The 23,309-nt window shown below is 46.7% G+C and overlaps 1 protein-coding gene across 11 annotated transcripts in view; it reads right to left on the reverse strand.

The window, feature by feature from the left end:
* Positions 1-4,248: 4,248 nt before the first annotated feature.
* LOC132781860 (C-Jun-amino-terminal kinase-interacting protein 3) overlaps positions 4,249-23,309 on the reverse strand; it is a 67,700-nt gene continuing 48,639 nt past the window's right edge. For 10 of the 11 annotated variants that reach the window (XM_067461319.1, XM_067461317.1, XM_067461315.1 and 7 more), the window contains 9 exons: positions 22,398-22,478; positions 22,033-22,100; positions 21,199-21,347; positions 20,728-20,899; positions 16,241-16,354; positions 14,435-14,473; positions 13,653-13,835; positions 12,583-12,729; positions 4,249-6,850 (listed from right to left, as the gene is read on the reverse strand). In XM_067461319.1, coding sequence (XP_067317420.1) covers positions 6,729-6,850; positions 12,583-12,729; positions 13,653-13,835; positions 14,435-14,473; positions 16,241-16,354; positions 20,728-20,899; positions 21,199-21,347; positions 22,033-22,100; positions 22,398-22,478 — 1,075 coding nt within the window. In that variant the 3' untranslated portion in view covers positions 4,249-6,728. Of the gene's footprint in view, positions 6,851-12,582; positions 12,730-13,652; positions 13,836-13,866; positions 13,923-14,434; positions 14,474-16,240; positions 16,355-20,727; positions 20,900-21,198; positions 21,348-22,032; positions 22,101-22,397; positions 22,479-23,309 lie in introns of those variants that run through there. The other variant, XM_067461323.1, reaches the window with a different exon arrangement.

Consider the following 23,309-nt stretch of genomic DNA (forward strand, 5'->3'; position numbering starts at 1 on the left):
TGGCCCCAAATGGGTTCCTCCTTAGCTCAGCGCTGGCTGAGGTCCCAGAAAACTTTTTGGATGACACCTCATGGCTGTTTTAAAGAATTTCCACAGACTTCTTGTGCAGAGTTTGCAGTGCAGAAGATGCTTCAGCTGGTCTTCATAAAAAGGGAAATCAGCCTGTTTAGCAAGCCTTGCAAATGCTTTTTTTATCAGTATTTTTTTTTTTTGCATTTGTTTTATGTAGCTATGTACTCATGGTCACATAAAAATTTGTTGGGCCAAAAGCAGAAAAGTTTAAGCAACCCTGTAGACCAGCGTCCCCCAACCCAGATGTCCTGGATTGCAATTCTCATTAACCCCTGCATCTACTGGAGCTTTGATACATGTTGTTGTTGTTGTTCATTCGTTCAGTCGTCTCCGACTCTTCGTGACCTCATGGACCAGCCTACGCCAGAGCTCCCTGTCGGCCGCTACCACCCCCAGCTCCCTCAAGGTCAGTCCAGTCACTTCAAGGATGCCATCCATCCATCTTGCCCTTGGTCGGCCCCTCTTCCTTTTGCCTTCCACTTTCCCCAGCATAATTGTCTTCTCCAGGCTTTCCTGTCTCCTCATGATGTGGCCAAAGTACTTCAACTTTGTCTCTAGTATCTTTCCCTCCAGTGAGCAGTCGGGCTTTATTTCCTGGAGGATGGACTGGTTGGATCTTCTCGGAGTCCAAGGCACTCTCAGCACTTTCCTCCAACACTACAGCTCAAAAGCATCGATCTTCCTTCGCTCAGCCTTCCCTAAGGTCCAGCTCTCACATCCGTAGGTTACTACAGGGAATACCATGGCTTTGACTAGGCGGATCTTTGTTGCCAGTGCGATGTCTCTATTCTTCACTATTTTATCGAGACTGGACATTGCTCTCCTCCCAAGAAGTAAGCGTCTTCTGATTTCCTGGCCACAGTCTGCATCTGCACTCATCTTTGCACCTAGAAATACAAAGTCTGTCACAGCCTCCACGGTTTCTCCCTCTATTTTCCAGTTGTCAATCATTCTTGTTGCCATAATCTTGGTTTTTTTGACGTTTAGCTGCAACCCGGCTTTTGCGCTTTCTTCTTTCACCTTGATTAGAAGGCTCCTCAGCTCGTCCTCGCTTTTGGCCATCAGAGTGGTGTCATCTGCATATCTGAGGTTGTTAATGTTTCTTCCAGCAATTTTCACCCCAGCTTTGCATTCATCCAGCCCCGCACATCGCATGATGTGTTCTGCATACAAGTTAAAAAGGTTGGGTGAGAGTATGCAGCCTTGCCGTACGCCTTTCCCAATCTTGAACCAGTCTGTTGTTCCGTGGTCAGTTCTGACTGTTGCTACTTGGTCCTTGTACAGGTTCCTCAGGAGAGAGACAAGGTGGCTTGGGATGCCCATCCCACCAAGAACTTGCCACAATTTATTATGATCCACACAGTCAAAGGCTTTAGAATAGTCAATGAAGCAGAAGTAGATGTTTTTCTGAAACTCCCTGCCTTTCTCCATTATCCAGCGGATATTGGCAATCTGGTCTCTCGTTCCTCTGCCTTTTCTAAACCCAGCTTGAACATCTGGCAACTCTCGCTCCATGTATTGCTGGAGTCTTCCTTGCAGGATCTTGAGCATTACCTTACTGGCATGAGAAATAAGGGCCACTGTACGGAAGTTGGAGCAGTCTTTCGCATTTCCCTTTTTTGGTATGGGGATATAAATTGATTTTTTCCAGTCTGATGGCCATTCTTGTGTTTTCCATATTTGCTGGCAAATGGCATGCATCACCTTGACAGCATCATCTTTTAAGATTTTAAACAGTTCAGCTGGGATCCCATCATCTCCTGCTGCCTTGTTGTTAGCAATGCTTCTTAAGGCCCATTCAACCTCACTCCTCAGGATGTCTGGTTCTAATTCATTCACCACACCGTCAAAGCTATCCTCGATATTGTTATCCTTCCTATACAGATCTTCTGTATAGTCTCGCCACTTTCTCTTGATCTCTTCAGCTTCTGTTAGGTCCCTGCCATCTTTGTTTCTTATCATACCAATTTTTGCCTGAAATTTACCTCAAATGTTTCTAATTTTCTGGAAGAGGTCTCTTGTCCTTCCTATTCTGTTGTCTTCTTCCACTTCCATGCATTGCTTATTTAAAAATAGTTCCTTATCTCTTCTGGCTAACCTCTGGAATTGCGCATTTAACTGGGCATATCTCCCCTTTTCACTGTTTCCTTTTGCTTTCCTCCTTTCTTGGGCTACTTCCAGTGTCTCAGCAGACAACCATTTTGCCTTCTTGGTTTTCTTTTTCTTTGGAATGTACTTTGTTGCCGCCTCCTGAACAATGTCGCGGACTTCTGTCCATAGTTCTTCTGGGACTCTGTTTACTAAATCTAGTCCTTCAAATCTGTTCTTCACTTCCACTGTATATTCGCTAGGAATGTTAGTGAGATCATATCTAACTGGTCTGTGTATTTTCCCTGATCTCTTTAGTTTTATTCTAAATTGGGCAATAAGAAGTTCGTGATCTGAGCTACAGTCAGCCCCAGGTCTTGTTTTCACCGACTGTATGGATGTCCGCCACCTTTGGCTGCAAAGGATGTAGTCAATCTGATTTCGGTGTTGACCATCTGGTGAGGTCCATGTATAAAGCCGTCTTTTAGGTTGTTGGAAGAGAGTATTCGTTATACACAGTGAGTTTTCCTGGCAGAATTCTATCACCCTGCATCCCGCTTCATTTTGTTCTCCCAGACCATGCTTGCCTGTGATCCCAGTTGTCATTTGACTTCCCACCTTGGCATTCCAGTCTCCTGTAATGAAAATAATGTCTCTTTTTGGTGTATTATCCAGTAGGTCCTGCAGATCCTCATAGAACTGATCTACTTCTGCTTCTTCAGCAGCTGTGGTTGGGGCGTATATTTGGATCACTGTGATGTTGAAAGGCTTTCCTTGCACTCGAATTGAGATCATTCTGTCATTTTTTGGGTTGTATCCAAGCATCGCTTTAGCGAATTTCTTATTAATTATGAAGGCTACTCCATTTCTTCGATGTTCCTCTTGTCCACAGTAGTAGATCTGGTGGTCATCTGATGTGAAGTGGCCCATTCCAGTCCATTTCAGTTCGCTGACCCCCAGAATGTCTATCTTTAGTCTTGACATCTCACCAATAACAACATCCAATTTGCCCTGGCTCATAGGGCAAATTTGCCCTGGCTCATAGATCTTACATTCCAGGTTCCTATGGGGTGTTGATCTTTAGAGCATCGGATTTGTCGTTCACCTCCAGTACCGTCGGCCGCTAGCCTTCCTTTCGGCTTTGAGCTAGCTGCGTCATCACATCTGGGGCTAGTTGAACTTATCCTCTGCTCCTCCCCAGTAGCATTCTGGCCATCTTCCGACCTGGGAGTCCCATCTTCCAATGGCATACCAACATATCTCTGGTTGTACTGGTCCATTTAGTTTTCTTGGCAAGGATACTGGAGTGGTTTGCCATTGCCTTCCCCAGGGATCACGCTTGGTCTGACCTCTCTGCCACAACCGTCCCGTCATGGGTGGCCCTTCACGGTTTCACTCATGACATCATTGAGGTGCTCAAGCTCCAGCGCCCCGACAAGGCGGTGATCCTTTGCTGCTTTGATACATACACATAAACAAATACTCCTCCTTGCCTTCTTATGTGCCTTCTTACCTTTGCAGAAGATGTTTCAACTTACTTCATAAAAAGGAGTATCTGCCAGTTTAGTAAGCCTTGCAAGTGTGGTTTTGTTATCAGCAATTGTTTGGTTTTTATAGCTGTATTATATACCAATATACCCGAATTCATGTAAAAAAAGGTCCTGGGCCATAACTTTGGGTGCTCCATAGACAGAATGTCTGCTGAGAAACACGAGAGAACTGTCAAGTTTGCCAGAAATCATTTTTAAAAGAATTACTAAGGACCACAAAGAGGACTAAGAACACTCAGTGGCCACAGAACATGGCGGATTTTGTCACAGGAGAAGAGGCCAGAGAGAGTGAAAGGAATGGCTTTTCTGGAGAGAAGAGATGGCTTGCTGCAACTCTAAACAGGCACATTCCACAACAGGGAATCATCACGAAGTTGCAGAGTAAATTTAGAAATGCTACCTTCCAGTATACTCACGCGCATCAGAATCTGTGTGATGTTAACAATGTTTTATTACATACAGAACAGATACAGTTTGATTTGAATACAAGGGATAAAGCATAAAGGTGTTCATGGGTCCCCCCCCCCCCCCCCCCCGACACACAGACACAACAGCCTTTTATACATTTCAATCCAAATTGCCAGAGTATTCAGGCCCTGAAACACATTTTTTTAAAAACCTTTTCATAGCATACTTATTTGAGTTTTACATACATCACAGTGAAGATGCAGGAGGGAAAATGTGTGTTAAGTCAAACTCTTTTTCTCTTGCTGTTTACCAATTGCCAACCTTATATCTTCCTCCACCCACAGCATCATATCTTTTTTGCCAGCTTATGTTTTTATTGAAAGCTCACTTCAAACTCCGAAAGGGCGTTTTCTGCATCTAAGTAGCTAGGTGAGGCAAACTCGAAGTGTTTGTGACTGGAAACAGGATTTGCAAGGGACTTCATAGTTTTATACGTGTTTAAAGATCTGAGTTGTTCCATGCAGGAGCAATTGCAATTGAGGTAAGGAGAAGTTGCAAGTTTAGCATTGCGGATCTTTCTCTTGCTTTTCAAGCATGGCATATTTGTCTTCCTGGTTGCCAGGTTTCTAAATTTCTGAAGAGGGCTCTGCTCACTCCCATCACTTCATATTGAAGCTGCTACCTTTTCTTTGCCCTTCTCTGTCCGCTGTCCCTATCGAACCTCTCCATCCCTTTCTTTCTCTCCTCCCCATATTGTCATGAATCATACCTCAAGTTGAACTGTAAATAATATCCTCCTTGGACTCTATCTCTGGCACTTGTTACAATGGCAAGGCCATTCTGAGGCTTTAGCATTGACCCAACCAAGGAGAGGAGATCAAACCCCAAGTGAGAGGTTGGGAAATGGCCTACATTTTTGAGAAATCCATGTTTTAAGAACCTGAGTGGGAATTCATGCGACTTTTACTCATGAGGGCTCCATGGGATTTCAATTACCAACATACTTCACAACTGGATTGTTTCTGCTATTTCGTTTTCTAGTTTTCAAGCTGGAAAATGTTGATTTTGACAAGGCTCTGAATCAGCTGCAACCCCTTCTGACTCTAATCCCAGAGTAATTTATCTTATGTAGCTATCTACTTGCAGTTACTGCTGCTCCTGACTTTTTCAGCACAAGTTATGGGTGAACTAAAATCTATTAGATTTCTTTTTCTCCTTTCTCCCATCTGCAAAGAAAATTCTCTTCTTTTTATGTCCCTTTCTTCCTGCTCTTCCTTTCTGCTTCCTCCTTTTTTCACAAATGACAGCGCTCCATCTTCTGATCCCTAGCATGTCTTTTCTGCTTGCTACAAAAATGTGAGCAGAAGCTCCCTTTCAAATGATTTATTTCTCAAATCATTGGCCAGATACAACTGAGGATTCTGAGAGTTACAAGCAAGGGCTCGCCACCATATGCTCCCTGCCAGAAGACCACAAGATGAACCCAAGCTAGACCTGAACACAAGACGGGGCTCGTGGATTGTTCACATTTCAAAGAACATCTCAGATACTTCTTATTTACTCAGTGCTGCGTGCCCCTCCACTCTCCCCTCTAAATGGCAAGGAGATAATCATATTGCCTTCAAAGCTATTAGATATGGTCTCTTAGCCTTTCAACTAGGAAACTGACTGATGTATTTGTGACTTTTGAATTCCATCCTTCTTCCAAGTCATTCAGAACAATGTCAACAAGCATCTCAATGGTCTCCCATCCAGGTATTTTACAGGCCTAGGTCTAAATAATGGCAATGAAAAGCCATAGCATGCCTTTGTGGCCATGCTTTGTGTACAGACGTTTACTGACAACATAATCACCATTTGCACACCTTACAACAGACATAGGCAAACTGTGGTCCTCCAAGTGTTTTGGACTTCAACGCTCACAATTCTTAACAGCCTACTGGCTGTTAGGAATAATGGGAGTTGAAGTCCAAAACACCTGGAGGGACAGCCAAAGCTTTCCCATGGCTGCCTTACAAGTACACATCCTGGATTCCTGAATCTGCTTCCAACTTATTCCCTGGCTGTCTTGGATGTACCTCCCCCCTCCCTCCCATGGCCAAATCCCATAGATACAGAGCAGGAGAGAAAGGCTAGGGAAAACGTCTACAACTTCTTTCATATTGGCTTGTAGACTAATTGCATGCCTAATGCTGGAGGCAAAGTTTGAGGGCAAAGGCAAGAAGCAATTCATTTCATTTTCCTCATGCAAATAAATTCAGGAAAGAAGTGTCTTGAACATCTATCTCACCCAGCCCTTCCAAGCCAAACCCATTCTTCCCATGTTTATCCTGGCACCCCATTTGCCAAGCTTCACTTTCCCCCTTCTGGAAAGCTGGGGAGAATCCAGCCAATTCGTAAAGCTAGCCAGCCCAAGATGGATGATGATGCAAAGCTTGGGAGCTTAGAACGTGAGGGGAACCGCCATCTGGCAGGAGCTTATTGCCCGCCTGGGGTTTGCTTTTTCCAACAGTAGGATTATAATGCAGGAGTTCCGTATTATATACATCTTGGCATTTAAGGAATTGGGGATTGGGAAATTAAAAGTTATTGTGTCAGAAAAGGAGGATCTCATTCTGGGATGTATGAAACTTGCCACACGATGATGTGGCTTCGTTCGGCCTTGGAGAGGATGGGCTTGACAGGGGCTGCGTCTCCTGCACTTTCCTCTGTCTCGTCGTCTTCTCCGTCGCCTATGGAGAGAATTCACACCATGAATGGGAGGGAGCACTGCAAGGAAGTGTTACTCCTTTAAGATACATGAAATTGATCTTCGAAACTTAATAAACGCACACCGTTTACCCAATGTTTGTAGGTGCTTAATAGCATATTGTACGACTGAATGGGAAAAATTGGCGCAATATTTTGCCTTTATACAGCATGCCCACAGCTGCCTGCAATTTCATCTTTATAGGGGAAAGGTCTACCTTCCTGGAGCTAATATAGAGCCTGTTGGTAGTAGGCCTTCTCGGTGACAGTGAGGGCAATAAATGAATTATACTTTACTGCCAAACCTGCATCTGACCAGCAGAGTCAGTGTTGTTGTTTATTCATTCAGTCACTTCTGACTCTTCATGACCTCATGGACCAGCCCATGCCAGAGCTCCCTGTCTTCAGTGGACAGGTGACTTCAGTGGATAGGTGCTTTTTTTGCTGGGATTTTATTTATTTATTATTTGAACTTATATGCTGCCACTCCCCTGGGGCTCGGAGCGGCTTACAAGAACAGGCTAAAATTGAACACAATTTAAAACAATTTAAAACAATTTTAAAACAATCAGAGATCAAAGGCCCGTCGAAATAGATATGTCTTACATGCCCTGCGGAAAGCTGATAAATCCTGCAAGGCACGGACTTCAGGTCACAGAGTATTCCATAGTGATAGTACCACTACTGTGAAGGCTCTGCTTCTGGTTGCTGTTAGACGCAAGTTCTTGACACTGGGAATTTCCCAGTGATCTTGGTCCTCAGAACGGAGGGATCTCTGGGGTTGGTAGGGGGTGAGGCAGTCCCTCAGGTACATCAGCCCCAGACCATGCAAGGCCTTAAATGTGAGTACCATCACTTTGAAAGTGATCCAGTGCTCAATTGGTAACCAATGCAGCTGCAGTAAGATTGGTGTTATGTGGCATCTCATCGGAGTTCCCGCAAGAAGCCGAGCAGCTGCGCTTTGTACCAGCTTGAGCTTCCGGATCACCAACAGAGGAAGGCCAATGTAGAGGGTGTTACAGTAGTCCAGTCTTGAGATGACCGTAGCCTGGATCACCGTAGCTAGGTCATCCCTGGACAGGTAGGGGGCCAGCCGTCTAGCCTGCTGCAGATGAAAAAAGGCGGTTCTGCTAGTGGCGGAGACCTGGGCCTCCATCATCAGCAGAGGGTCCAAAAGGATTCCCAGACTCTTTACCAATGATGACGGGCATAGTGCCTCGCCATCCAGGGTAGGCAGCTGGATATCCCCACTGCCTGGTTGACCCAGCCATAGGATCTCCGTCTTTGCTGGATTCACCCTCAACCTGCTGGCACGCAGCCATCCAGTAACAGCCTCGAGGCACTGATGGAAACAATCGGGTACAGAGTCCAGTTGGCCTTCCATCTTCAGCACAAGCTGAGTGTCATCAGCGTACCGGTAACACTCAAGCCCAAAACCTCGAACCAGCTGAGCAAGTGGTCGCATATAGATGTTAAACAACAGATGGGAGAGAATGCCCCCCTGAGGAACCCCACAAGATAGAAGGGACCTCTCAGAGACCAGGCCTCCCCTCTCCACTCGCTGTCCACGGTTGTGAAGAAAGGAGGACAGCCAGTTTAAAGCTGTCCCTCTAACTCCAGCAACAGCAAGGCGGTGGGTCAAAAGATTGTGGTCGACTGTGTCAAAAGCTGTTGTGAGATCCAATAACACAAGCAGCGCTGACCCGCCCTGGTCAAGCTGGCATCGGTGATCTGTGATGGAGACCAGCACAGTCTCTGTCCCATGCCCCGCACGGAAGCCGGACTGGAAGGGATCTAGTCCGGCTGTGTCGTCTAGGAATTGCTGCAACTGCTCCGCTGCTGCCCTCTCAATCACCTTGCCCAGGAACGAGAGATTCAAAACTGGGCGGTAACTGGAGGGAACCGAAGGATCTAAATCTGGTTTCTTCAGCAGGGGAGAGACCACCGCTTCTTTTAAACCCTCCGGAAAAACTCCTTGCTTAAGGGAGCTGTTTATGATCTTCAACAGAGGGTCACGTAATCCCTCCAAGCAGAATTTCACCAACCAAGAGGGACACGGATCGAGGGAGCAAGTGGTCGGTCTAGCTGCAGCTGTGAGCCTATCAACAGCCTCTGCGTCCAGCGGGATGAACCGGTTGAGGACAGGCCCAGCAAGTGGCCATGGAGTCTCAAGTTCTCTCACTGTATCAGTTGTGGCAGGGAAGTCCCGGCGAAGTAGCGAGATCTTGTCCGCAAAATAGCTCTGAAAATCCTCGGCTGAAGGAGCCTGATCACCGCTTTTTGGGACGGTAGGAACCGTCGTTAGAGATCAAATTATTTCGAACAATTTTGCCGGGCATGAGCTAGCAAAGAAGCATAATATACTCGCTTTGCCTCGGTGATAGCAAGCTCATAGGACTCCCTAAATGCCTCATAAGCTGATCTCGATGCTCCGTCACTGAGTTCTTGCCACACGCCCTCTAGCCGTCTTTTTCCCCCGCTTCATCAGTCAAAGTTCCTCGGTGAACCAAGGACACTGATTTCGGCGGGGTCGGAGAGGGCGTTTAGGGCAATCTTGTTGAGTGCATTGGATAGCCTGATGTTCCATGTGTCCACCTGCACATCGATCAAGTCGCTGGCAGGCTCCAGATCCCTCAGAGCATTCTGGAACCTACTGGGTTCCATAAGTCTCCTATGGCGAGCCCAAATTGGCTCGGCGCCTTTGCAGGGTGGGTAGGCGTGCTCCAACCGGACTCTCAGAGCACAGTGATCCGACCATGGAACCTCTATAGTAGAGGCTTGGGTCACTTGAATTCCTGCACTGAAATTCAGATCTAGCGTGTGTCCTGCCTGTTGTGTGGGCCCAGTAATACAGAGTGAGAGTCCCAGTGTCTCCATGGTAGACACTAGGTCCATAGCTGCTGATGAACAAGAGTCGGCATCAGCGTGGACATTGAAATCCCCCAAGACAATAAGTCTGGGGAATCTCAAGGACCATTCCGACACAGTCTCCAGCAGCTGGGATAGGCTGTCTGCTGGTGCACTAGGCGCACGGTACACCAGCAGAAAGGCCATATTCTCAGAGGAATCCCATACTAGGCCAACACTTTCAATGCCAGAAATGTTCAGCACAGGAACTGCCCTAAGAGAGAAGCTTTCTCGGGAGCATAGCTCCCCCCCACCTCCCGTCTCCCAGTCCGCATCTGGTGAGTGATTACATAACCTGGAGATGTTATTTTCTGGAGTAGGATCTCATCCCCCTCTTGGATCCAAGTTTCTGTGATACACACTAGGTCAGCTGCCTGATCATTAAGAAAATCCCTGATAGTAGCAGTTTTGTTCCTTATGGACTTAGCATTCACCAACACCAAAGTAGGAGGGGAGGAAACTGGTCGCCTGTCACAGGTGTGCCTGGGGATACGCTGCAGGTCAGAGGGGGGCCAAGTCTCCCGCCGACTCAACCTCCCTCTAGTGTTTGGCCTGCGCCTACTGTCATATCTCCCCCTCCCAGAGATCGTAGGAATCCCCATACACAGACCTACTTCTCTTGGGAGCTCTGCAGCACCAACTAAGTGCCCAGTGTTCGACTGGCCATCTGAAAAAAAGATGGGAGCATGGCCAATTGACAAGTGGTCATAGATGGAGCCCTCAGTGTAGTGAGGGGCAGGTGCAAAGGCCAGAGCACCTGGCCAGAATTCAGGGGGGGGGGGGATGAACTAGAGGACGCCAGGGCCAGACCTTCATGTGCGAGGAGGCCTCCAAGCAGTCGCGGAGCAGGTGTAAATGTTGCTTCACCAAGGTGTCTCACTAGACGCTCCTCAGGAGAATGTGTCATGTCTTTAGTGAGAAATGTCTCAAGGCTCCTACCTTCCCTTGACCGGGGGCGGGGAGCGCTCTCCGACTTGTTCTCCAGAGATAGTCTCCTTTTGGCTTCAGGACTAAGCTTTTTCGGGAGTGTTGATGCCTCAGATTTTGACCGACAGCCAAAACCCACCCCCCAAAAGGTTCTGGTCTTAAACCTTCTCCAGTTCCGTCTCTTCCAAAAAAAACCCCTTTTCCAGCCTTAGTCCTTCGCTCTGCAGCTGTCTCACTTTGCAGGGCCTTTCTGGGGATTCCTTCTCCTCGAGCGTCAGTGTCGTCTTTTGGTCGTGTGACATCATCTGGGTCCTCCATGGGAGAGGAAGCGACCGAACTCCACTTCCGCCTCTTATTCCTGTGACGACGGCGCCTGCACTTGCATACTAGACCCTCCAAGCTTGGGAAAGACAAGGAAGGAGCTGGCTCCATGGCAGTGTCCCCAAGGCCAGCCACCATCTTGGGCAGACCTTCCAATGCCCGTCAGCCAGAAAGGGACGAACCACGCCGCCGTCTACGATCCTCTCCACCATGGGAGACTCCGGGCCGATCAAGACGTCCACACAAGATCTCCGAGATGTCTAACACCTCCCTCTCAGGAGAGGCATCACCAGCCAGCTCATCAACACATGCTATGATCCCGCGCACCACAGTCCCACCGCCCCTCTGCACAGACCATGGGCAAGGACCAGCCAAGTCAGAGCCGAAGGGACAGTCACCAAACACGCACTCTTGGCCAAGGTCTGTGGTGTCTCTAGGGGTCATCTCCTGTAGCCAATCAGGGCGCAGCAGCGGCAGACTGCTTAGCCAACTCAGCAATTCGCCAAAATGTCCAAAGCGCCACACCAACTGATCATACTCCATAAGTAGGAGATGTATTAATCCCACATCTTCTTTCCTGCTCCTACTCCTGCTCGTTTTCCTTTGACACACTCTCTCTAAGTTGTTTAGCCCAGTCTCGACTTCTAGGCTATCCTGGTCATCCGGGGGGAGGCCTTTGTACTCCTCCTCTTTGGCCTCTTTGGCCGGAAAGCCACCCAGGCCCAAGCCCAGGCTCTCCTTCTTGCCTCCCAGGCCTGAGGAGCCCACTGCTGCAGCCGCCATTAGATATTGCTATCTTCCCTCTGTCTTGAGGCTGTGGTATTGTTTATTGTTAATTGGAATGATGTTCTCTCCCTTCAGCCTATTTGATGTTTTGTTGCATTAATGTTTCTTTAACTTATTCTTGAAGATACTTTCTCCCTCAATGGCTTCTGTCTTTCCTAGAGGGTTGTACTCAGAAGGGAGGCATTAACCCTGTTCTACATCCTGGCCATTTTTCTGTGATATTTTTCAGGCTTCAGTTTATCCCCAATGTGTGTGTGTGTGTGTGTGTGTGTGTGTGTGTGTCTGAGAGAGAGAGAGAGAGAGAGAGAGAGAGAGAGAGAGAAACTGTCCTACTGCTGGGTTTCAGTGATGGCAAATCCAGCATGCCAGCTGTAGTTGGAAATATTTCATCTGGCCATAACTATACATGCCTTGACTACATCCTATCAGGATTACTGTACTGCACTTTGCATTGGGAGTGCCTTGGAAGGGGTACATCAGCTCTGTTCAGCTTCTCGTTTTTCCAACATGATTGGAATTTTGGGTAAATTAAATATTTCAGAGCATCAATATATTTGGATTCACTCACCACTTTGGAAATCACACATTTGGTACATCTGTATAAACAATTAAGGACGAAAGAGTGTCTCGCATATTCTAATCATTTGGGATGAACTGTGATTTTGGGACTTATTAAACAACTAGAAGTCAGAAACTTGGGTCAAATGGTTGAAATAAGTCCAGCAATCTACCAGTAAATCTCAAAGCTATTTCACACCTCAATAAAAGAACTCACCAATCCGGAAATCAATGTAGCCTTCTCCTCCACTCAGTACCAGGACGTTCTTCAGCTTCTGGCCCTCCTCGGCCTCTGCAGCATCTGTGCCGGGGTTCTCCGAGGGACTGTCCAGCACACTCCCATTCAACGTGGCAAGAACGTTCCCTGGAAAGACACCAGAGTTTATTTGAGCTGCCTGACATCAAAGCTTTGAACATCAACCAGGAACGGCACAGCTCTGCCTAGTTGTTGGGCTACTTGAGTTCAATTGAGTGTCTCCACAGACCACTTCATAGACATACTTCTACAAATCTAAGAATGTCACATGGGCAAACTTTGCCCCTCCCTCCAGTTGTTTTGGACTTGCAACTCCAACAATTCCTAACTTTAGGCTGTTGGGAATTGTGGGAGTTGAAGTCTAAAACACCTAGAGGGAGGGGCAACGTTTGCCCATGCCTGATGTAATTCATATTTCCCCCTTAAAAAAAATATCAGAACAGCATCACTATCAAGGGACCCAAACCATTTTTAGCTTGTTTAATAATCTGGCCTTTATCAAAAAGGCCTCTGCCTGTAACGTGAGAAGAAAAATATATCAAAATATCAATATATTACAGATAACACAGACCAACAAAGAAAATATATTCTTGGTGTCTTGGTTTTTAGGCCTGGTCCTGGGGCTATTTGGGGTCCTGATTCAGAAAATTGCATTGGATAGACTGCATCAGCTCTAGTTTCTTAGACATGGTTATCATGGTTTTAATATGTGTGAGCAGATGGTGACTGGCAGATAGCATATGTTCTGTATCTCAAAACCTTGAGCTGATAGAGGATAACTGGTGCCATTTTTTGCAAATCAGCAAGTAAAATGTACCCAGAAAGAGGGTAACTAATATGTGTTGGCCAGTGAGTAGAATACTTGAGTGGACCTCCCAGATGACTGGTCCGGAGAACAATTTCAGAAGCTCTGCTAATTAAGCTCAAAATCTTTTCATGTTCAGCAATGGCAGAAACAGGCTCACAATGTTCTAGACCTTTAGTTTCTGCAGAAAGAATCAGTCTATGAGATGTTGACATCCTCTGCTTACCAGGCACAGAAACAAAAAATTTGACTGCATCCCGGTGCCCATGAAAGCAGAGCTGAGCTTGGGCCATGGAGCAGTATGGGATGAAGCTGCTGGCAGACTTGTCATTGCTGTCATCACTGCCATATACATGTATGACTCCACCAGGTCGGTTCCCTTCTCCAGATGTTGGAGATGTCTTATTAGCTGAAATCAAAGAGAAAGAAGGGTTGCTTACCTGTAACTGTGTTCCTTTGAGTGGTCATCTGTGAAATGCACACATATGGTATTCTGCTGCACACAGAGACCACGAAGAAAGAAGAGAGCAGCAGACTTTTAAAAAACAGAAGGAAAGGACGTGGCTACAGAGATTTTAGAGTTGGAAAAGACCATAAGGGCCAGCCATTCCAAGATGTATGAAGGGAGATTTTCCCACAACATGTTGGTTTCAAGATATATAGGGCTACAACTCCCAATTGACTGGTGAGGCGATGGTAAGAATCCAACAGGTCTGGGCACGTGTTAGTTTGGGGAGGGCTCCAGATGTTGTTTCCTCTTCCCTCAATGCAAGGAACCAGTGGCATTCAGAAGTAGTCTGTTCAATGTTTCAAATACAGGTTCACATGAATGCTTACGTTGCTATATGTCTCCCTAGCTCTGATTGATCATGATATTAAATGTGGGCTTAAAGTGACTGGGGTGAATAGAAAGATCAATGGGTAAATACAGGATGGCATCTAGAGCGTCGAAGGAAGGAAGGAAGGAAGGAAGGAAGGAAGGAAGGAAGGAAGAGGTGTGGAACTTACCTCTGAGCCCAAGGAGCTGACCTCGATGGAGGACGACAGCTAGGAAAGGAAAACATGAATATATAAGAACCCACAGATAGAAGAAAACATCCATTATTGGGAAAAGAGCAAAAGGGGTATCTTAATATTTGGTGCATTTGCAAATACTAGTTTAAGCGAAGGCACCATAGTACAGACCAGAAAGAAAGCAGATGTGATGGTGAATACCATCTCAGCAGCCAGTGTACTGTCGCACGCTGTGCCTGTGCATTAGACTGTAGACAAGACATAAATTCTGTGTGCCCAACAGGACACCGGGGCTGCCTCAGATTAGATTCCCCCCAAACAGAGTCTTTAGATTGCTTAAAGTAAATCCAACAAAGTTCTCTATTGATGAAAACAAACAGGTACTTTAAAGCTTTCTTAACAGTCTATTGGCTCTTGCAATCTTGTTCACTGGGAACAGACACTATCTTCATAACTATATAATAACTAATGGGGAAATCCTTAACTTCTAATCTGGGCAGTCTGTAATTGCCTCTGTTGGTGTGGAGCCCCTGCACCCGGTACCAACTGCGCCTGGCTTCCGCGAGCAACCCCCACCAAGCTGAGCTTTGTAGACTTCCAGGGCAAAAGAAGGAGTTCAGGTTTCAGTGATAGCTGGCTGAAGTCCCTCAGCAAAGGAGCTGTAAGGCTCTATGATCCTCGGCCAAGCTGTGGGCTGTAAATCCCCGGCCAAGCTGTGGGGCTGTATCTCCCCGGCCAAGCCGTAAAACTGTATGTCTCCCGGCCAAGCCGTAGAAGATGAAGCTTTCTACAGGAGCTCTTGGTATTATGCCCTGCAGGAAAAGCTTCTCTGTGTGGAACTAACTCAAAAAGGCTCCTATTCCCACCAAAACCTAAAAAGGGGGCGGGACCAGGAACCTAACTATAAATGACAGGTGGCTTGCCCTATGATTGCAGCCAAAAAAGCCACCTATCTGCAGAGTCCCTGAAACTTAGGACTGCAAAGCAAACAAAATTGGAGCTCCCGGAACAGCTGTTCCAGAACAGCCAGTGCTCAATAATAAGTAGCATATCCACCTACAGTGTTCCATGCCAGTTGCACTTGGGCTAGCAAGCCAAAAGGAACTGTTTACTCCAAATTAAGTGACCCAGATAAGGAATGGGTGATTGTGAAAAGTCTGACTGATCTAGATACGGCTTTCTTAAACTGTGAGTCCCAACCCCAAATGGGGTCCCCTTAGCTCAATGTTGGGGTCATGAGAAAAATGGCAACATTAAAATGTTTCTGAATGCCACCCATTTACATAAATTTATTAGTACTTAACTGCTGTGGTTACACTGGACTCTGCAGAAGATGCTTCAGTTGTACTCCACAAAAAGAAAAAGCAGCTTGTTGAGCAAACTTTGCAAATGCTGATTTATTAGCAATAAAGATTTATTTTTTATACCCTTTCTGATATACTTCCACACCTAGGGAAATAGGGTGTGGAAGTATATCAGAAAAGGGTCACAGAAAAGGGTCACGGGTGATAAAAGGTGAAGAAGCCCTGGTCTAGATCCCCCTACTACTAATACGCAAATTGGAATGTATACAAAGCAATACTATGGATGTTTACATAATTTGCAATGGCTATCTAATGGACGGACTGTCCTCAAACGACATTAGAGCAAGCTTGTAAAAATCTAGTATCTTGTGTGATGCTATGAACATGGCTGAAATTAAAGGAGGCAAAGTTATCTTGCTAAGAGAGGAGGCAGTTCATAGAAGTTCATTCTCTGTTCAGAGGATATGAATTTGGGTATCCAGTGAAGGCCACTTACTCTCAGTCAAAGGGATGGAAATGATGACGCCATTCCCAGTCCCAACCCAGAGACGATTGCCAGCGATAAGCAAAGCTGTAATCCGCACAAACGAGAAACCCAATTTCCCAGTTCCTGAACAAGAAAGGCAAAACAGTCTTGGTTAGGATCATGTAACATACTACAGAGTAATGGATTCATAAAAATAAGAGACAAAATGCTCAGAACAGAACTTAAAGATAGAAAGGATGGAATCATATGGCAGCATCAATGTAAGAACAAGAACACAGGAGGCTTGAGGACCCTGCAGTCTAAAATTCAATATAGGCTCTATAGCAGAGAGAGAGAAGTTAAACAAGGGAATAATGCTTGTTAGGTTTGGTTCCACTCACACATATTTGTCCCACAGGAAATGGAACTACAGTAGGCGGCCTTTTGTGACATACAGTTGCTTTGATGTTATCAACAGTGATTGTCAGGACTCCATAGTTTTAGATCGGATTCTCTCCCAGCTCTTCTTGCAGATGAGAGGATGAAAATCTTGGAACTTTTACCAAAAGGACTGTGTCAAGTTTTTAATGGAAATTTATAAGTTGCTTACCTGTAACTGTAGTTTCCTGAGTAGTCACCTGTGGATTCGTACATTTGGTATCTCTGCGCATGCGCAGTGCAACTTACGGAACTTTCTAGAAAGTAAAAATAACATTTTAGCCCTCAGCTAGGCCCGCTCATCCCCCCCGAGTATATATAGCCCATGGGCGGGGCTAGCCGACAGTTCTCATCTGCCGTAAAGCAGCTGGAAGGCATGGCAGGATACCTGAGGGGAGGATGGGTGGGTATGTATGAATTCACAGGTGACTACTCAGGAAACTACAGTTACAGGTAAGCAACTTATAATTTCCTGTCGTAGTCACTGTGAATCATATATCTGGTAGATTAGTGAGTTACTAACCATGGCTGGCAGGAATCATGCCACTGCCGAGGAAAGCACCGCTCTACCAAACTCCATATATTTATCAGCAACTGCATCCACCTTATAATGGGACACGAATGTCAAAGGGGATGACGAAAAAGCCGCCCGACAGATGGCCTCTTTACAACCCTTTTGAATGACATCAGCACTCTTTGCACTGCAAGGATATTGCCCCTTTATCTAGTAACATCTTAACTTCATCCAACAAAGGGCCCGATGACAATGTATGCCTGACATGGCCCACCCTCGGTTGGTCAAAAAATTCAATCACATATCCCTGGGCAATGATAGAAAGCACCCATCTATCAGTGGTTATTGATGGCCATGCCTGGTGGAAAAGGGACAATCTATCTCCAAAACGAGGAGAAACAACAGGCAAACGGGCCTGAACACTAGGAACCGAATCGGTTGCCATGGGCAAAGACATCTCAGGCGTCTCACTTGAGATTCCAGGGACAGATGCGTCAAAGACGCTTCTTGGGCCCCGTCTGAGTCCTGGACTTGTTCACAAAGGCTTGATTACGAGGCCTTGGAAAGTAAGGGCTCCTTCTCCCACCCTGAATCCTAGAGGAGTTGTTGTTCCTGTTCTTAAAGGGACCTCCGTAGGAATTCCCATAATTCCTACGGAAACCATGAGCAAGCAGGTTCCACCTTTGGCATTGTTGCGGATAAGGTTGCCATGCGTATCCAAATTTTCCTGCTGCCTGCCTCACATCTTGTTTTTGTTCCAGCCTGTCATCTGTTTGCGGATTGAAAAGGCCGTCCTCGTGGAAGGGAATGTCCTCTGCAAGGGCTTCCCTCCTTCGGATAGGTTGGAGACGCGTAGCCACGCGTGTCTTCTTATCGAGGTCGCAGTAGAGAATAGATTGCCTGCGGCCTCGGCCAGGTGTTTAGCAAAATCCTTTTGCATCTTTGACAATGCAAGGGCTTCGACTTGCAGAGCCCTGGGGAATCGCTGTTGGTCGGCTGGTAACAGATCAATATAAGCCAAAAATTTTCCCCACAGAAATGTCTGGTAACCACTAGCATAGGTGGCATAATGCACCATTCGAGTAAACAACTCTGCAGAGAAATGGACCTTCTTTCCCAAGGTATCAATTTTCTTACCCTCCCTATCCAGGGGAGCAGTGAGCGAATTTTTGGGGTGCTTGGTCTTTGCCACTTCGGCCACCAGTGTTTGGTTTAGGTGGGACCGTGACCCATTTCACAGATGACACATCAATCTTATACAATGAATCCAATCATCGAGGGATAGCCGGCACCAAGGCAGGGGACATATCAGATATCTTTGCTAATTTCAGAAGGTATGGTAACACAGGAAGAGGAGAGGCGGGGGTTATGACCTGCTCCCCAGAGGGAAACATGGGGTCCTCCACATGCTCAGGAGGTTTGGGGGCAAGAATATTTAACACCTTTATCATTCTATCTATTAAAGCTGCAAATTTATTAACATCAGCCGGGTGGATAAATGAAGCATTATCTCCCTCCCCATGTTGAGCAGTATCAAGTGGTTCTTGCTCAGAATCAGAGCTATCAAGCTCAACAGCACTTTGCGCAGAACTCTCAGGTAAAGGTACTCCCGATGTGCCCATAGGGGTAGAGTCACCTTGTAAGTGAGTCTGAGAGGCAGTCAGGGCAGAAGAAGTGTCCCCAGGTAAGCCATCTTGAGCCATCTTGAGGCACGGCAAATGGAGACTGGGATGATGTCGATGCAGAAATAGAAGTACATAAGTTTATGTCATTAGTGTTCAGCATACCAGAGGGTCCACACAAGGCAGCCCTTCCTGGGGCATTTTGAGAGGAAGGGGAGGGCCTCTCATTAGAGGTCGAGGGATAGGCTACCGGGTTGGTTGGTGCTCCTGGTGCTGATGGAGGTGAAAAGGCAGGTACCGGTATTGCAGGCATGGGGACCTGCACAAACAAATTTGGCCCAAAGGGCTCATCTGCCAAAAACCAGGGCAGTGTGGGGGCCCCATGGGAGGGTGACACCAGCGGGGGGATTTGGAGAACCTGGATCTTCTGCTTCGTCTGGAATACGCCGAGGAGGAGGAGGAGGATGAGGATGAAGAGGTCGAAGAGGAGCGCGCGTGCCTCGATGCCGATCGATGTCGGCGGCAGTGCAATCTTCCACTCCTCCGAGAAGGAGACCTTGAGCACCTTGGTCTCCTGCTGCGATGATGCGGAGGCCGTTATGGCCAAGGTTGGGAGGGGGACGTCGATACCGGGGCAGAGGCAGCCCCGTCAGCGGCGGGGTCACCTCTTCCATGGGAATCCTCCCGATCATGTGGCGCGGGGCTGGCAGTATCACTGGCCGCGTCTTCGGCCCCCGATGGAGTCGGGGCGATGAGAGGTCCCTGCAGGCAGATTGGCATCGAAGGGAGGAGCATCGATATTGAAGCGGTGTCCGCCGCAGCAGATGATATCGGGGACTCTCTGGCTCTACTCAAGGGAGGAGGAGACGAGAGTGGCAGCGCAGACGTCGGTGGAATTTGGAAGGCCGGCTCCAAGACAGGCGCATGCGTGGGCAGCAGAGTTGATGTCAAAGGTGCCACCAATGCATTAGCCGCCTGTAGAGGGAGCCCTGCCTCAACTTGGTTGCCCGGCGTCACTAGAGTCGCAGCGTCACGGCGGGCCTCCAGAGCTCTCCTCACTCTTTCTTCAGGAGTTTTATCCTGGATGGAGGCTTGGCGGCCATCTTGTGCCCCTTTTGACTTAGGCCTCTTGGCCTTCTTTGCCGGGCCGACGAAGGCGGGCAGAAATGGTATGTCAGAGCAGGCTGCCCTGAGGCGGGAGGCGGCAGGAGGGCCCTCTCATAAAGCGCCGCTCAAAGTCTAGAGACCCTATTTTTTTCTCGTTTGAGGGGTAAACGAGAGGTAAATGGAGCAGGATTGGGTCAAATGGGCTTCACCCAAACAGGTAAGGCACAGGGTATGCCCACCGGTGTCCGGTAGAATATTCGGACATTTAGAGCACTTCTTAAATGAAGTGGTAGCCATAATCAAGGATTGGTCAGAAAGGGCAGTCAGGGTCGGTCCAGGTCAGAATACCTCAAAGTTTTTAGTCCAATAGATTGTAGCAAGAGGGCTCAGCAAAAGGATCGTCAGAAGAATCAGTCCAAATTCAAAACCAGTACCAATCGAACAGATAAGAGAATCATTAGCACAGAAGGTTCTCTAAGCTGCTTAACACACGAGCGGATTAAGAGAACTGTTGGCTAGCCCCGCCCATGGGCTATATATACTCGGGGGGGGGGGGAGATGGGCGGGCCTAGCTGAGGGCTAAAATGTTATTTTTACTTTCTAGAAGGTTCCGTAAGTTGCACTGCGCATGCGCAGAGATACCAAATGTACGATTCACAGTGACTACGACAGGAAACATAAGGATTTGGGGGGAAAAAATACAGACTGCAGCAATGAGGCATTCTAGGAGGAAGGTTAGGCATATATAGGAGAGGGAATGGAAAGCCTTCTCCTCAGAAGAAAATATGTACCAAAGTCCAAGAAGTGAAAAGGTTTCTGGCACCATTTTGATTTACCTAACATTTTGCTGACATAGGGTTCAATGTCCACATCCTGGAGGTGCTGATGGGTGTGCGCGTGGTAGAGCCTCAATGTGGAGTCCAGGCGGATGGAAACCCAAACGCCATCCCCAATCCATGCCAGCTGGCGGATCTGGCTCTCCCGGCGAGGGTGGGCATCGAAGGATGCCTGGGAAAAGGAGATGGGAGGGAGGAGGGCAGCTTATCAGACACTTGTATTCTTGGCGCTCTGATTCCAAACACTAACCACAAATTGCCTTCTAAAAAAATATCAGCCAATTACAAAATATGTAGTTGTTTTTTAAATATACTGGAATGTTTATGTTGCCAAAATAGGAACGTGTCTGATTGGAATGCAATCGAAGTTACTATTGAGTGAACTAATACAGCAGGCATCGGCCAACTTGCCCCCTCCCCACACGTGTTTTGGACTCCAACAATTCTTTTCCAAAGATGCCCTTGCCTTACCTCAATCTGCATTGTCTTTGGCTGGATGACGTGGATCTTGTTCTTGTAGCCGCACCAGACTCGGTCATAGACCACCGCCATGCAGCGGATGGAATGGTGTGTGTGGCCCAGGTCCATGAGATGGTAGTTGCTGAGGTCCCACTGACCATCTAGAGACAAAGAGATTGAGGAAGCAGGAGAAGGGATAAAGTAAGAGAAGATCTGTTGTGCCTGGAACTCGCTCCATGGAGCAGAACTTAAGACAATCTGAACAATACTTTATTGAAGCAAACCAGGATTTTCTGTTTATGCCAAAAACAAATTTAGGAGCACGTTGGTTGCCCCCCTGGATTTACATCCAGCTGTCAGACATAAAGCCCAATTTAAAAACTATTTGAAATACAAAAGCAAAACAATTTCATTCATTGCTTTAGGCGTGCATCCAGTATTTTCTGCACCAAATTAATGTTTCTGGTTATATTCATTTCTTTTGCACCAAAATAAGGGTTTGTGGTTATATCTAAAACACTTTATTTCCAAACCTAGTACATTATACAAAACACCCAGGCAATAGGAGTAGATGAACGAAGGAATAATCTTGTGGAGTCACAACACTTAGGGACAAAATTAGAATGCTGCGGGGAATAGAACTCTTCTGAAGGGTTCCATGAACCAAGAGGTTTAGGAACGGGTGGTCCAGACCATAAAATGAACAAAAGATTCTCCAAAATGCCAGGTTCCACCCATAGCGGTGCTTTGTAGATCTTTTGTCTCTTTAAACCTCACAAGCACTAAATTTCCAAGAGCTAAGGAAAAGTTGACCACAGCTGTACAGTCTGGCTGCCAGGATCTCACCTTCTCCTCGGTGGAATATAGCCAGGGTCCCATCAGCCAGGGCCACCAGGACACGGCCTTTCACATGCCTAAAAGCACAAGGGGAGGAGGGGAGGGAATCAATTTCAGATGAAAAAGGAGAAAATGCTCCTGTGTAATGATGGGTAATTAAGTGCTAAATCTGTCAGCCTGAGATTCCAGTCCTTCAATTACAAAGCAAAAACACAAAAGCCAGATTTCTAGAGACTAGGGCCTTTTAAAATAGCATGTGGTGATGGGAAAAGGAGCTGACTGGATTTCCTGGGGTTCAATAACCAAGGGGTTTCTTTTCCCTTTAAACTTCAAGGCCTTTTTTTACTGTGTAATAATTACATCTATGAACTTACACCAGGCTCAGCACGGAGTCCTTCAGCTTGATTGAGTGTAGGCATTTCTTCCAGTTTGAAACAGCCGAGTGCACATACAACCTGCCAAAGAAAGGTAATTTAGTTTGGCCATGAGGCCAACCCACATCGCAAATAGTGCCACAAGAAAGAGAACATTTCCACATCTGCTGGCAAATAATGAAAATATTCCATGTGGCTGTGAGATCAAGGGCAAGCAGAGAAAGTGAAACAATCACAGCAAGGAAAGGCATGAAAAACAGCCATAAGGGCAAAACAACATAAAAAAGAGAAAGAGTGGGCATCAGTGTTTACCTCAATATGTAAGTGGGAAAGCTAGAAGAAGGGCCTCCTCTGGTAGCAAACATTTTATTTTCAGTTCATATACTTTATTAATTTTATAGCTGGCTTTGTAGTAAAGGTAAAGGTTGTCTCCTGACACTAAGTCCAGTTGTGTCTGAGTCTGGGGGTTGGTGCTCATCTCCAATTCTAAGATGAAGAGCCAGTGTTGTCCATAGACACCTCCAAGGTCATGTGGCCGGCATGACTGCATTTAGTTGGCTTTGTAACAGTAAGAAAATCTAACAAATGCTCTGCAAGAGTCTACTATATATCATGCAGCCATGGACAAGTCTACATAGGGCCACCAAACACAGCATTGCCCAGACACGAATCAAGGTACATGAAAGACACTGCACCAATTCAATCAGATAACTCAGCCATAGCTTAAGACAATCTGAACAACCTGGACACAGATGAACCAACCTGGACACAGAATATTATCTGAGAACACAGAAATGCTGGACCACTCTAATAACCACCATTTCAGACTTCACAGAGAAGCCATTGAAATCCATAAGCATGTGGACAATTTCAACAGAAAGGAGGAAACAATGAAAACGAACAAAATCTGGC

This window comes from Anolis sagrei, chromosome Y, assembly GCF_037176765.1.
Source record: "Anolis sagrei isolate rAnoSag1 chromosome Y, rAnoSag1.mat, whole genome shotgun sequence".
In the NCBI taxonomy this organism is placed as follows: domain Eukaryota; kingdom Metazoa; phylum Chordata; class Lepidosauria; order Squamata; family Dactyloidae; genus Anolis; species Anolis sagrei.